Source organism: Microtus oregoni, unplaced genomic scaffold (assembly GCF_018167655.1).
Source record: "Microtus oregoni isolate MIOR12 unplaced genomic scaffold, Mior012 000024F_ref0000369, whole genome shotgun sequence".
Classification (NCBI taxonomy): Eukaryota; Metazoa; Chordata; class Mammalia; order Rodentia; family Cricetidae; genus Microtus; species Microtus oregoni.
In genome coordinates, this window is record NW_024543083.1 from 14,572,200 (window position 1) to 14,586,472 (window position 14,273).

The 14,273-nt window shown below is 45.2% G+C and overlaps 1 protein-coding gene across 2 annotated transcripts in view; it reads left to right on the forward strand.

The window, feature by feature from the left end:
• Csmd1 (CUB and Sushi multiple domains 1) overlaps window positions 1-14,273 on the forward strand; it is a 1,426,468-nt gene that overhangs the window by 1,106,410 nt on the left and 305,785 nt on the right. For both annotated transcript variants that reach the window (XM_041673587.1, XM_041673588.1), the window contains exon 12: window positions 1,752-1,864. In XM_041673587.1, the coding sequence (XP_041529521.1) occupies window positions 1,752-1,864 (113 nt within the window). The remainder of the gene's footprint in view (window positions 1-1,751; window positions 1,865-14,273) is intronic.

A 14,273-nucleotide genomic window follows, 5' to 3' on the forward strand; every position in this document is an offset into this window, starting at 1 on the left:
GCAGACAGATCACGTGGGCCTCCCAAGATAAGTAGGTCATCCATCCTCGCTGTGACAGTATTTTACAGGTCTGTAAAATCTTAGCATTGGAGGAGACAGGAAAGAATACATGTAGGCTCTTTATGCTACCTCTGTCAGCTTTATTAATACAGTGTTTTACTAGAAAAAATAAAAATACTAGCATTAATTACCTTCTACACACACACACACACACATAAATGAATTCTAAGTAGAAATTAAAACAAGGAAACTCATGAGTATCTTTCCCTCAGTTCTGCTGAGCAAAGTATTTTACGAAGTCTTAATTCACTTATAGGATGCGTAGGGAGGCAGGCACAGCTGTAGATGTTTTGGCAAAGCTAGAGCGAAGAGCAGGGAACAGAGATGGGCCCAGGAGGCTGCCTCCCTGGGGGATCTGCAGGCTGGCTCCCTTTCTAAGGAGTCACAGAGCTAGACATTGTGATCCATGTGCTGTTTGGCTGATTACTCTTCAACAAAATGCATGCACAGAAAATCAAACAAATCTCCCTTACAATCAAACAAGCAAACACAAGAGAACAATCTCCCAACAAAGACAGATCTTCAGACATACGTGTGTAGCAAGCATACATCGCTCACCGGAACACGTTCCTTTTCCAGCCTGAGTGTAACACAGCCTGAGTTCCTCGGCGTGTAATGACTGCCGTTCATCTTCCTTTGAAGAAGCAGGTTTTCAAGGCCGTCTGTGAGGAGAATGTTGGGTTGATAGACGGCTGCTGTGATTGATGGTGCAAATCATGCGTTCACATTCCCGAAACCACTTTGCTGAAAGCGAAGCTTCCTATTTGATTAGGGACATTTGTTTTGGGTGAATTGATTTCCTTCCTGCACTTTTTCCTGTTTCAACATGCTATTCTGTCGGCATGTTGAGTGCAGTCGATGGATTTGGTGTTTCTTTTCACCGGCTGACAGAGTAGGGGATGTGACCTGTTTCTGAATACACACTGAATGCTTCCTAAAACTACCTTGTTGTTTGACCTGGATGTTCAGTAAATCCTACCCTGTCTATCTCAACCACACATATGCTGTTCTTTTCAATATCATTATATTGTATAATTACCTTTAATACATCTTAAAATAGATTCTGTATGCAAGGTACATAATTCTAAACTAGATAGAGTAATGAACCTATAGGGTTTCTCACCTTGCAAAGGTATCATGCAAGAAAGTAATGAGCCACAGGGTTCACCTCCCTGTCACCTAGCACAGCTGGCTCTTTGCTTTTCCAGGTTTGTATTGATTTATCCCTGTAAATATTGTACCTAGGGAGCATGTCAATTCCAGTAAATGGGATGGTCTTTTTTTAAAAAATTGCTTTTATTTTATGTGTATGATTGTTTTTCCTGTGTGTATCTATCTGTGCATGCCACATGTGTGCAGTGCCAGGGGAGGCCAGAAGAGATTATCAGATGGTTGTGAGCCACTATGTGGGTACTTAGAACTAAACCTAGGTCCTCTGTAAGATCAATAACCACTGAGCAATATCTCCAGTACCCTCTAGCTGATTTTTTTAAATGAAAATGGCTGTGTTTACAGTGACTGGATAGTTACCAAAAATGCCTTTAAATGTTTATATAAATGACAAGTTGTTACAAGGTTTTGAAAGAGAATGTTTTATAGGTGTGTGGTGTGTGTGTGTGTGTGTGTGTGTGTGTGTGTTTGTGTGTGTTTGTGGACAGTGCTCAAAGTCTGATCCTTTCCCTTCTGTGCAGGCTCACAGGCTCCAGTGTCCCTGACCTCATTGTGAGCATGAGCAACCAGATGTGGCTCCACCTGCAGTCAGATGACAGCATCGGCTCTCCAGGGTTTAAGGCTGTGTACCAAGGTAGGCCTAAATTGCCTTAGTGCTTAAATGGAAGGTCAAGAGTGAAGAGGCCAGTCCATACATGACAGAGAGAAATGAAAAGAACATGTTGGAACACTGTTCGTAAATGAGATCAGTGCTCTGTCACTGGTTTAGAGTTCTACCTCAATGGCCTGTCTCTGGAACCAGACTGCATGAGGCATGTTATTCTCATGTCAAAATAGAAAAGAACGGAAAATACAAACTTGAGCTATGAAACACGGTTAGACCTGTGGATCTCTTGGCAATATCATATTGACCATTATTTCTAAAACCTTTCCCTACTATATCTGGTATTTCGCAGTGGAAAGTAAAATGAACGATGTATTTGTCTTGCCATGATTTACAGTTTTGAGGATGCTGGTGAGCCAGCCCATGTATCTGAGACGAAATGTCCATGATCTCCGTTGTTGATGAATGGGGCTAGAGCTCTGGTAGTCACAGGGAACTGATAGTGTTGCTGGTGGCTACTGAATCTTCACTGCATGTGGCTTCCTCCTGACAAAAGGGTGGCTGGCCCTGTGGCCTCTGGCCACTTGACTCTGGACATGTTAGACTTGCTCCTATTTGAGGTTCTCCATGTATTGTGTGTTTAACATAGATGACACCATAGAAGGGTGTGCACTTGAAGTGTGCTCTCATTTTCAAATATGTGACATAAGAATAGTCCCCAGTTATCACAGTGTATCAGCTGGTTGTGTTGGTGAAGTCAGAGAAACAGATACTAAAGAAGGACCCGCCAACCCCAGACAGAAAGTGTAGAGGATACACTTTGCAAGTTCAAATGAGTGGGCATGTCTTGGAACACTCCATTCTTTGTTCTGAGACAGAGTTTCTCTGTGTAATAATCCTGGCTGTCCTGGAACTCACTCTGTAGACCAGACTGGCCTCGAACTCACGGAGATCTGCATGCCTCTGCCTCCTGAGTACTGGGATTAAAGACTTGCACCACCACCACCTGGCAGAAAACTCCATTCTTCCCACATAAGTGGAGGTAGTCAGGATGTGAACATGTCCTATGTGGGGAGTGGCCTGATGTGACATCCTTGACTATAAGATATGAAGTAAATTTTCCTTGCAGGAAGCATAGAATAGGGTTTAGTCTTAAATGGCTATATCATTAAAAATGTCTACAACAAAAGTAGAGATATTCCTAACCCATTCGTAGGCTAGTCCTGGGATGCAGAAATAATTGCACACCACTACTGACCTTTACTCTAGATATGACCTTTAATGGATTTTCTACATAGTTGTTTCCTAACTCATGAATACACATCTGAGGTATATTTTCCAAATGACATACAGTTATTGCAACATTGGGTGGAGTCTTAAAGCATCTGGGAAGTACCAAATGCCTCCTGCCAGGAAGGGCTGCAGAGGACTTGCTTTTTCAGTCTAAAGACAGCATTACAAGGTTGAGCTCAAAAAGCAGAGGTAAGCCTCCAGATAGAGGGTACATCTCTGATTGTGAGGGCCTAAGTAATCTCAAATTAGACATGAATACCCCTGCTGTGTTTGGCTTGATGACCAGGCATACTAGCTGTACCCGCCTTTAACTCTCTCTCTCTCTCCAATGCCAAGAGTCCATTGAGAGCTACATCTTGAGATGTTACGAGAACAAGAGTGACCGTGTTCAAGGAGTTGACCGTTCAGTACAATATATGTCAACATTAGTACATCAATGATCCAAATGTTTAAAAAACTATGGAGCTTTGAGAATTTAGAACACTGAAAGAATATAGGGAAAGGAGACTTTTTAGAAAAACTTGCATTTCTTTTTAAATTTGCTTTGCTACATTTATTTATGTTTTTGGTGAGTGTGTGCACTTCGGTGTACCCATGTGTCACGGGAGATGTGTGGAGGTCAGAGGATTTCTTGTAGGTGACACCCCCATTCTGCCATGGGGGTTCTAGGGACGAACTCTGGTCACCAGGTTTGGGAGAAGCCAACTTCACCCTCCGAGCTATGTCACAGGCCTGAGAGACAGTGCTCCAGGATGCTATGGGAAGCTGATACTGGAGATAATATGCAAGTCACTCACTGTGTCACTCAACTGCTCGTGAGTTATCAGAAATCGCACACCACAGACATTGGAGGAGGATTCAATTTTCCAGATGTTGATTCTGCGTGGCTTTAGCTGACACAGAGCTAAGGACACAGGCTCTAAGCTGTGCTGTGCTGGGCACTGGCTCCGCCTCTTCACAGTGTGACTTAGGGAAAGTCATTTCATCTCTTTACCATGCTACTGCCTTCTAATAACAAGGTGCAGGGATCATAGTAACAACATCTGCTTGACAGGTTTCTGTAAAAACTCAAGTGACTTTAAGAACCCAACAAAACAAACACCAGCTAGAGACAGACATTTGCATTTTTATTTTTTTTATCAGAACATATTTCCTGCCCCCTCTTTTCTTTATTTTATTATAAAACATATAGCCCCAGAAAATGGAATTGCGAGAGTGTACCCCATACAGCTTCACCTTCCTGATTGGTCAGGGAATGTCCTCAGATTCCCAGAATCTTCATGGGGCTTCATGCCTGGCACAGCAGATGCAGGACACTCTGCTAGGCAGGGGATGTCCCAGCATCCCCCTTCAAAATGAGCTTGAATGAACCACAGAGACACCTTAACACAGTTGCAGTGACGTCACACACAGCCATCATCGAAGCTTCCCCACAATTCCCTTGCTGACCTCTCTTCTATATGTTACCCACTCACTGAGACTATCTTGACATTTATGAGGGTCTTGTGTGATTTTCCCCTTGTGGCAACATGAACAAATATCTCCTTACCCCAGACAGGATATTAGTGTCAGGTCAAAGAAATGATTCCACCCACATCCAGCTTTGTGACTCAGTGAATTTATGGGACTTACCTATAATGAAAGCATAGTAGAGGGACTTCTTACAGAGAGGTGGCTCAGAGGTAGCTGCACATTGAAAAACCCACCCCAGCATGAGTGCTGACCCATGGAAGCCACCTCCCTGCAAATTCCTGAGCAACTCGCAGGCAACTCCATGGAATAATCTCCTCTCATAATACAACCTTGGGTAAGGGGCTTATGAATCTTCTAAGTTTCTGTAGCTTTCTGGAGGGAGGATACAGGGTCTGACTCTCCCCTGGTGGTCCTCAGGCTCACAGGTTTGAATACATGGGTTTCCTCCATGTGTAGACCTCCCAGCCCCCGCAATGACCTCCCCTCTTTTTCTTTTTCCTCACCATCCCCAGAGTGTGTTTAAGTAACTGAGTCTTAGAGCTCTACTTGCTTGTCACAGCTGTGCGCCTCATCTGTGGGTGCAGGTGGGCTTAGAGAGAGGGCGTGGCCCCTGAACAGAAAGAGGTTTGCATGGCACTTAGAAAATGGTTCTTCCCTGGCCTGTTAGCATCTTAAACCCAGGCATGGGCCCTGCTAGAATGACAGTCCAGTTCCCGAAACCAGCACAAGGCCTGGGGAGTGATGGTATATCACCTCTTGTTTAAATCGCGGAGATGCACAGTGTGACATTGCAAAGCAGTAGGACAAGGTAGAGCTTTGAAAACCTACAGGGGCTTTATTTAAATCTATCCCAGGTGGCTCCTTTCCTAGAAACCAATGCTTCACTGGAGATGATAGAGAAAAATCTGCTGGGGAAGTTTAGCAGAAGCAGCTGTCTTGAAACATGTGCTGGGACTGGCTCAGCTGGTTAAACACTAAGCCTGATGATCCACAGAGTGGAGAGAACCAACCTTTGCAAGTTGTCCTCTGACCTCTACATATACACAGACAGGTGGAAAGAAAGCAAGCAAGAAAGAGGGAAGAAGGGAGGGAGGGAAGGAAGGAGGGAGGGAGGGAGGGAGGGAGGAAACTAGGGAGAGAGAAAAACTATTTCGTAGACGTGCTAAATGCAAGCAGGAATCCTAGAAGCTCAAATACCCAGAAATCCCAGGACTGCTCCTATCTTACAGTATTGTCTATAGCATAGTGGTGGTGGTGTGCAAACCTCAGCAGGGTCACAGAGGAAATGAGGCCAAGTCACTCATGATGCACAAGGCTGGACATATTCTGTCTTGGAACCTCAACAGCAGCTAGAGAATGGAGCTGGCAGGGGCTGGCACTAACTAGCCTGCTCAATTAACCAAGTGGACAGCGGGCTTTAATTGCTGTGAGGATCAGGCTAGTGCTGGGTAATTATTCTGCGTGCAAATATGCTGTCCTTGCACTTGGGAGAACACTTTTTATCTAGAAAAATCTTTCACTTCATTGTCCTTCATTTTTGTTTTATATAAATGTGTATTAATTTCATCTCAGACTCCCGTTTTCTTTAGGATGTGAAATTCTTTTGGTATCTCAAAATGACAATTTTCTTAGGATGTTATTTGTGTTGTCACTCTAATGGATCCCGCTGTAGTGACAGCAGTGACCATGTAGGTACAGACATCCTGGCCACGGAAGCTCTTTCCTGTGAGCATGGACTCGCTCTCAAGCTTCCCACAGCTGCTCCTCCTCAGTGACAAAATGAGCTTGCTCACTAGGTTCTCCGTGACTCCACTCAGGTGCTTTTGACACGCACCATTTCTTTCCCCCGTGAGCCAGTTGAGACCTATCTCTCAGGCTCTTCCACAGACTATGTGAAGTGATGCTGCAGGGGAGAACAACCACAGTGGGAAGGGGCTGTCCCAGTCTTTAGCTATGGGCTGAAGGCATCAGGGAGGAGTGTGAGGGATGAGGCCTCCCTGGGGAGGGGACATCTCAGCAGTGGGGCCTCTGTGACTGTTGTCAGCTCCTCTCTGGTGAGAGGTGGGAGGAGAATATGACTGTGGATCTCACCTGCAGTCTTTACCCCCAGCTCTGGAAAAGTTAGAACTCAGCACTTCCTGCTTCCCTGCAAAGCTGGTTAAATGGGAGAGGAACATGCAAAAAGAGGCGTGGCTACACTCTGTAGAAATGGAAACACTGGACTGGGCATGCCCCAGTGCAAGATGGGGAGGGGGGGGGGTTAAATAAAGCTGAGAGAACTGCAGAAGCACAAAGTGTGAAACTGTGCCTAGAACTCAGTACCAGGGACTCCCAGTGAAGCCCCCCAGAAACCCATACATGCTGAGAATTCCCTAAACTGCATCAGTAAGAGGGTGCCTTGCTTGTGATGAGCACTTGGGCAGGATTCAGCTGGGCCACATTGGGTAGTGACTGACGTGGCCAGTGGTGGAGCTGGAGGAGCCTGGGGTAAAGGTATCAGGTATGGATGGTGTTGCCTCTGAGTAAAATGGACATGATGCAGAGACTGTGCATGGGATGGGCAGGAGGCAGCCAGAGTCACTTCCGTATTTCAAAGCTCAGAAGCTCAGACCTTGAGGAAAGCACAGGTGGCAGGGGGCTAGTGCCCCTTGTTAAGTGCCTTCCCCATTCCTGTCAGGAAACTTGGCTCCAAGGCTGTGGAAGTCCCAGAATGGCAATTTTTATTCTAAAATATCCAAATATTTAAGATGATTTTGGTTTCTAGTTTCAGGCTGCGCTAGCTGTTTTTATCAGCTTCGTCCAACCCAGAATCACCTGGGACGAGAGATGCTCCATTGAGAAGCTGTCTGGACCTTGGCTGGTGGGCTTGTCAGTGGAGCATTTTCTTGATTGCTGGTTTGTTGAGAGGGTTCCTGTCCTGCCCAGTCCTCACAGCCATTCAGTCCAAAAGAAACACACAGAGGTCTACATTAATTAAAAACTGGTTGACCTATTAACTCTTACATCTTACATTAACCCATACGTCTTGTCTGTGTTAGCCATGTGGCTTGGTACCTTTTATCAGTGAGGCATTCTCATCTTGCTTTCCCTGTATCTGGGTGACAACTACAGAATGAGCCTTTCCTCTTCCCAGAATTCCCCAATTCTGGTCGCCCCACCAATACTTCCTCTCTGGAAGCATTTTTCTTAAACCAATACAAGTGATAAATCTTTACAGGGTACAAGACCATGTCCCACAGTACTGGTTGATGTGTAGGTGATGCCATCTCTAGGCAGGTGGTCCTGGACTGTATAGGAAAGTAGCTGATCAAGCCATGGGAAGCAACGTGTATGCAGCATCCCTCTGTGGTTTCTGCTTCAGCTCCTGCTCTGACTCCCCGCACTGATGGATTAGGACCAGGATGGGCACCATATACGCTGGAATAAACCCTTTATGCCTCATAATCTTTTCACAGCAAGAGAGTGGCAAAGTAGAGAAGGCACACATGGAAATCAAAAAGCCCTGATTATAAAAAGCTAGAATCAGAAAAGATTCACTTCCCAGCTTATAGATTCTTGGGCATCCAGGAAGCTCGGGCTATATATGACTTGGTCAAACAAACCTAGAGCTTGTTAAATAGTCTATTGTAGGTGTGAGGAGCCTGCAGCGATAGCATGCAGAAGATTTTCTGGTTTGGGTTCAAGTGTTTTAAAAGCAAGGAAATTACATCTCACCTTTTCTTCAGGATCGGCCCATTTAATTTTAAATTTTACAATTCTTCTGGTTTTACCAGCTTAACACCAATTGGAGATCAAGATTTCCACCCTCTTATTTGCAGACATGATATTGAGTTATGCATTATAAGTACGTTAATTGTCATCTTCTGCTGCTTCTGCTGTGCAGAGCTTGGTGCAGGAAGGGAGGAGGAAGCAAAGATCTGCCATGCACTTCTGCTCCATGCAGGCAGTGAGCTCCACATCCTCTGGCCCACAGGCTTTTGTCTTCTTTCTCTTCATATGCACCTCTAGCACCTCCTGTAGTTGGTCCTCACCTTGTCTCTCACTCTCTTAGGGAAGGGGACTTATCACTGTGAAGTTACTCTTCTTTTAACAGAGAATTCTATTTAGTGCTTTAAAAATTAGTGAAGATTCGAGAAAAGGATCCAAGCAATATATTTTGAAAATATGATATAAGGGACATTGCAAAGTATCTGAAGACTATTTCCATGCTGGCAAGTTCCCTTGCTGGAGTAGGCATCTGGCCAACATTTGTCCTGGAACAGTGGCCATCGCCAAAGACTCTGAAAATTTTGGGTGACACCTGCTAGGTTGTGGATACAAAACCATTCCTGTCTGATTCCCTTCTTGGTTGCACCATAGTCTAATTTTAGCAATATATGCATCTGGCAGTCCCTGCTAGTCACTGACTTTTGTCAGTGCCTTCTTTAATAAATCCCATAGCAGCTCTTCTTTTTCAGGAGGCGACTTGTGTTTCTTCTCTGTCTTTCCTAACAGGCATCTTTAAATGCACATGTTAAGCATCCTTCCTGGTTTTGGGGTTCCCTCCCCTCTCCCTTTCTTCTACTTACCCAGAGAAAGTCATGGGACTCCAGTGGTCCAAGGACAGTCTTGTGTTCCATCCTTTTATGCTTCTGAGAGCCAGCCCATCCACAAACAGTCTGCTTTTTTTTTTCTTTTTTGCTTCTCTGTGCTCTCCCTCTCTGGCTTAGCAGCTCCATTCTAACCATGTTTACTCCTGAATCCTTTCTCTTTTACCCTTTTCCATGTGTCTGTGCATTCCATGTGTTGGGGTGCATGGCACATGTGTGTACATGTGTTTGTGGAAACCTGAGGTTGACCCATCCTCCATCATCCTTACTCATTGAGGCAGGGTCAATCAATCAAACCCAGAGCTCACTGATACAGCTTATTTCACAGACCAACTGGCTCCCGAAGCTGGGATTTCAGATGATCTGTTATGCCCACTCATTTACGTGGGTTCTGGAATTCCAATTCTAGTCCTGATGTTTGCACAAGTGTGTACTTGTTGAGACATCTGCCCGGCCCTTAAATACTACTTTTAAGTTCTGCCTGAATTATTAATGTCTGTTCAGATTGCTCCCCTCTCATCAGTCTTCTGAAACCCCACTGGGATTCTTTCTTTCCTTCACTCTTCTTCCTTCCTTTCTTTCTGGCTTTATCCTCAGGTGAGTTCCTTATATGGAGTATAGGACAGTTTCCAGCAGATCAGACTTCAAAATACTCTTTCTTCAGCCTCTGTAGAAAGAGAGCAAGGATGCCTAGAAACATCCACATCAAGGATGGTTAAGGAGCAGCTGAGCCCCTCTGTCTGAGTTCTGGTTCCCTTACCACTATGGCAGGAAGAATCTGACCTGACCATATGTTTTGAATCTTATCCATTCTCTCGAAGCAGCCATAGTGGACAGCACCATGCCAGAAACACCAGGGCTCTGAGCAGAACCCCATGGAAAGCTTAGGAACCATTCTGTATAACAGTGGGTTGCAGCCAGCCCAGTCTACCCTATGAACACCTGTCTTCTCTGAACATTGACCTGTGGTTTCCATAGAAGCCGTAATGAGGCACCAGCCTGCTTCATGATCCCCTTTAAGCATGATTCTTGCTCAGCACCTTCCTCTGAATGTGTCCACTTCCTCTGAAAATGTCTTCAGACAGGTTCCCTGTGGGCAAAATCTAGGTGTCTCATATTTCTTTATTGTTGTTGTACATCATATTTCACTGTTTCAGCTAGTCACCGTATTGATAAAGTTAATATTTATTTCATTAAAATCTTTAGTGTGTTGAATTTGTGTCAGGAGGAAACTCTGCTATTTCCTTGCTTTTTCTGGATGGAGCAAAATGGTGCTGAAGTGGCCATGAGACCATGTGGCTGTGTGGAACACTCATGGGTGGGCGACCACATTGGAGGACATGGGGGAGAGTTGCATGTATTGCTCACTGCAGAGGGTAATTGTGAGAACCGGTGACTGAGTGGGACACACACAGGTGGGTAACCATGTGGGTGGACCTGGGGATGGTCACCTGACAGCATGACCATGAGGTAAGAGCAGAGAGGAGTGACTGGAACTGGCCTGGGGAAGTGGCATGGGGAGCTACTTTCCTTCCCGTTGTGACCCTTTCATCCTTCATCAATGCCCCTGGTTCTTTGATGTCTGCTTAATCCCTCCAGAAATGAGGCATCGGGACATAATAGCCGAGGCTACACATGGCTTGAATTGTATTGAGTGCTCCACCTTCCTGACAATGAGCTCGCTTGCGTCTTGCGGCTGTTTGATTCTCCCCATCCACAGCCGCTTTGTTCAAGGGTCATTATGTGGAAGCCCGCAGCGTGCTAACTCGGCCCTTTCTCCCTCCAGTCAGTTAGTGCGCTAATTTCTCCATGTTCTTGGAGTTAGAAGGCCGTCTATGAAGGCAGCCTGCTAGAATTTAATAATAATAGCTCGGGCCGTGTCAGCACATGCTCCTCTTCCCAGCCAGTTCTACCCAACAGGTACCAGAGTTTGAAGGTCCCAAGTTGCCTCCTCTCATGAAAAGGAAAACAGCTTCGGATTGTGGCAGCCTTGTTTCCAGTCCCCTGCCTGCTTTGTGCATACAGTCTGTCTACCTTTGGCCAGAGTGGTATCTACACTTTGCTCAGAGCCCTCTGGTAAAAGTATAAGGACACCATCATGCTTTTTCTGGTACTCCATTGTGCAACTGCCCAAGCTTCTCATCCTCCTTTGTTCTTAGCTTTCCATGTGCCTGTAAGAAACTCCCCGATTCTCCGATTATCTGTCTCGTTATGTGTGAGGTGGGATTTTAATAGCAGGGTGTGTATCAGGATAAATTATATAAACAGATACGGCAACTCATTGAAGCTTATGAAGGGTCCTCGACTAGAAGCTATAATTGTGTTTGTGTATTTTTGCAAACTGTCGGCATAAATACATGTTTTACCTGATGGAGAGTCATCTAGAAAGGAAAATAAAACTAATTGCATAATAGCTCACAGCCTGTGGTCTGGCCCCGTGTTTTAGTCCCTGGCACTCTCTGCCTCTTCTGGGACAAAGGATGCATTAGAAAGAGCATGGCAGCCTTCTTCCATGTTTGCCCCCACGGCTCTGGCTGTATGCCCTTTCTTGCAGTCAATTTCATTACAACAAACTTTTCAAATTAGTTTCGAGTCTATTTCAACTTTACTGTTATCTTCCCAAACTATTCACTTTCTTGTCAAAAATATAATTATCCGCCCAGGTCTGGGACAGCGTGCTTGACTTTTCATTACGCTCCCGTTCCCAGTGGTATGCTCAGCCGCAGTCATTCCTGCCACACAATCTCCTTCAGCATCAGGATGATGGACCTCGCCGCGCCCTCTTCCTTTCCCTATCGCAATCAACTTGAATGATGCCATTCCTTCCCAGGATATAATCCCTCGGCTACATTTGAGCGTGATTCTTCCTGTTGTCCCTCAAGGCTCTAGCCTCTAACTCTTCCCCAGCTTTTGCCCCTAATCCTGTGGAGCTGCTGCACACTGCATGGCCTGGTTCTTATCTGTCCCCACTTCTTCCGTGCCTGCCAGTGGGTTGCTGCAGAGGACGCCTGCACGGTACATCCCTGCTCCTCACCTGGCTCTGTAGCTCTTGATCCAAAATGCAGTTCACTATCTGCCTTCTGGGGTAGCTGGTGGAACATAGCCCTTGGTACAGGAGCTGGGAGCACTGAGCTAGGGGGTAGCACTTGGGATTGAGCAACATTCAACTCAGAACCTCCCTATTTTTTTGATTTTTACCTAAAGTAGAGGAATCCTGTCACTTGCTTTGTGGGAACTCCGTAAGACTGAGATAAGTTGTTGCATCTCTGGGCTCTGAAATAATTTGATATTGGGGCAGGCTCTGGGATCAGAGTGACCCTTATCCCACAATGCTATCCATGCATTGGGTCCCACACAACAATGACCCCTTCCTAATCTATGCGTTAGATCCAGAACACGTGACTCAGACCATGTGAGACATTTTCCTTCCTCATCCCAATGTCTGTATGTTTTACATTTTTACTATTGCTCTGTTGCTTGGTGACTGGGATTGGTTGATGTAACTTGCAAGCCTCTTTCTGTCACTATTTTATTCTTCCATATTCTTGAGAAGGGAGAGTTATCCTGAAGAGTTTTCACTCTGTCGATTGCACGTGTATAGCAATTTAGGGCAGATGTTTAAATTGATATCGGGGTTCAGAGGATTGTGTATGCCTCTCTCTCTCTCTCTCTCTCTCTCTCTCTCTCTCTCTCTCTTTGTAAGACAGCTTCATAATATCTACAGGTGCCCCTCTGTTAGTGGCACAGAACTTTTGATTGTCACAGGTGGAAGTTACAGGTGGGAGCTGCAGGTAGGGCCTGCAGGCAGGGGCAACAGATCCCAGCCCCATCATTCCATACTCTTCCTTAGGACCTCCCGACGTGAGTGTGCCATGTGGGTGTGTAGAATGAAGCTTACAGGTCTGACCAGGTAGACCTTTCTATTTTATATTAGGTGCTAATTTCAGATTAGGTGTTTGTCGTATCTTCAGCCTGAGGGCTGCTGACGCTGGACCTGGCTATTTTTCTTGAATAATAAACAGGGAAGGGCTATGCTGTGCATCTTACCGTATTCAGCTGCATCTGAAGTCTCCACTCAATGGGAACCAGCATGTCTTCCCTCACAGCTGTGTTCCTCTGCATCCCCACTGAGGACATCTGTCCTAAAGTGATGAACTCGTATTGGTGTTTTTTAGCACTCATGGCTTAGACACATCTGGTGATGTCTAGTCTATGGAGCCCACAGTCGGTTGGAGCAATGGGGCACTGCCTCTGCCTTTGGGAATCTCTTTAAGCTAACCCCTGAATGGTCTGCCTAGCTGGGCCTCTGATAATCTTTGTCGTACTTACAGTCAGCCAGTCCTGTAGCCGAGGACCCGTTTCTGAGTGGAAAATCGCATTAGAGGGAAGAACCTTAGTGTTCACATGCTGACTGTTTCTTCACATCTCAATGGATCAGATCCCTCCCTACACATACAAGAAGAGTGGGGGGGGGGTGCAGGATCCACACATATAAGGAGCGCATTCTGGAAGCTTCCAATTCCAATTCAACAAGAGACCTTGGCCTAATGTTGTCTGACCTCTTTGCTTCCCACACGGAGATTCTGTGATTACAACTGTTCTGGGCAGGGAAACGGAGTAGCACTTAAGTTCCTGAGAAACAGGAAAATTCTAGCAGCAAAGCGCCTCATTGAATGTATCTTACTATAAACAATCCGGGTTGTTTTTGTGTTTATTTTTGCTCACTTCATGTCTTGCAGTTAGTTGAATTTCTGTATCCTAAAATCTTAGAAACAGTTCAGCTCTGGAGTCACAATTAGAGTTTCTTCCTTGACTTTATTTCTTAATGCTCATGAAAGCTTGGAAAGCACATTCTGTAGCCATGCCAAATATTTGCTCATTTCCATTGTTCCCCAGTCAAAGCTGCAAAAACAGAAATTATTTTTAAAGTGTTAATCCTCTTATTTCTTCCTCCATACCTTTTCTTTTCCCCTATAGGTAAACATTTAATTTTTTTTATGGTTCGTTCTATTTGTTGAGAAAAATTCTCTATCTATCTATCTATCTATCTATCTACATATGTTCTTATCACCCCAATCCCCAAC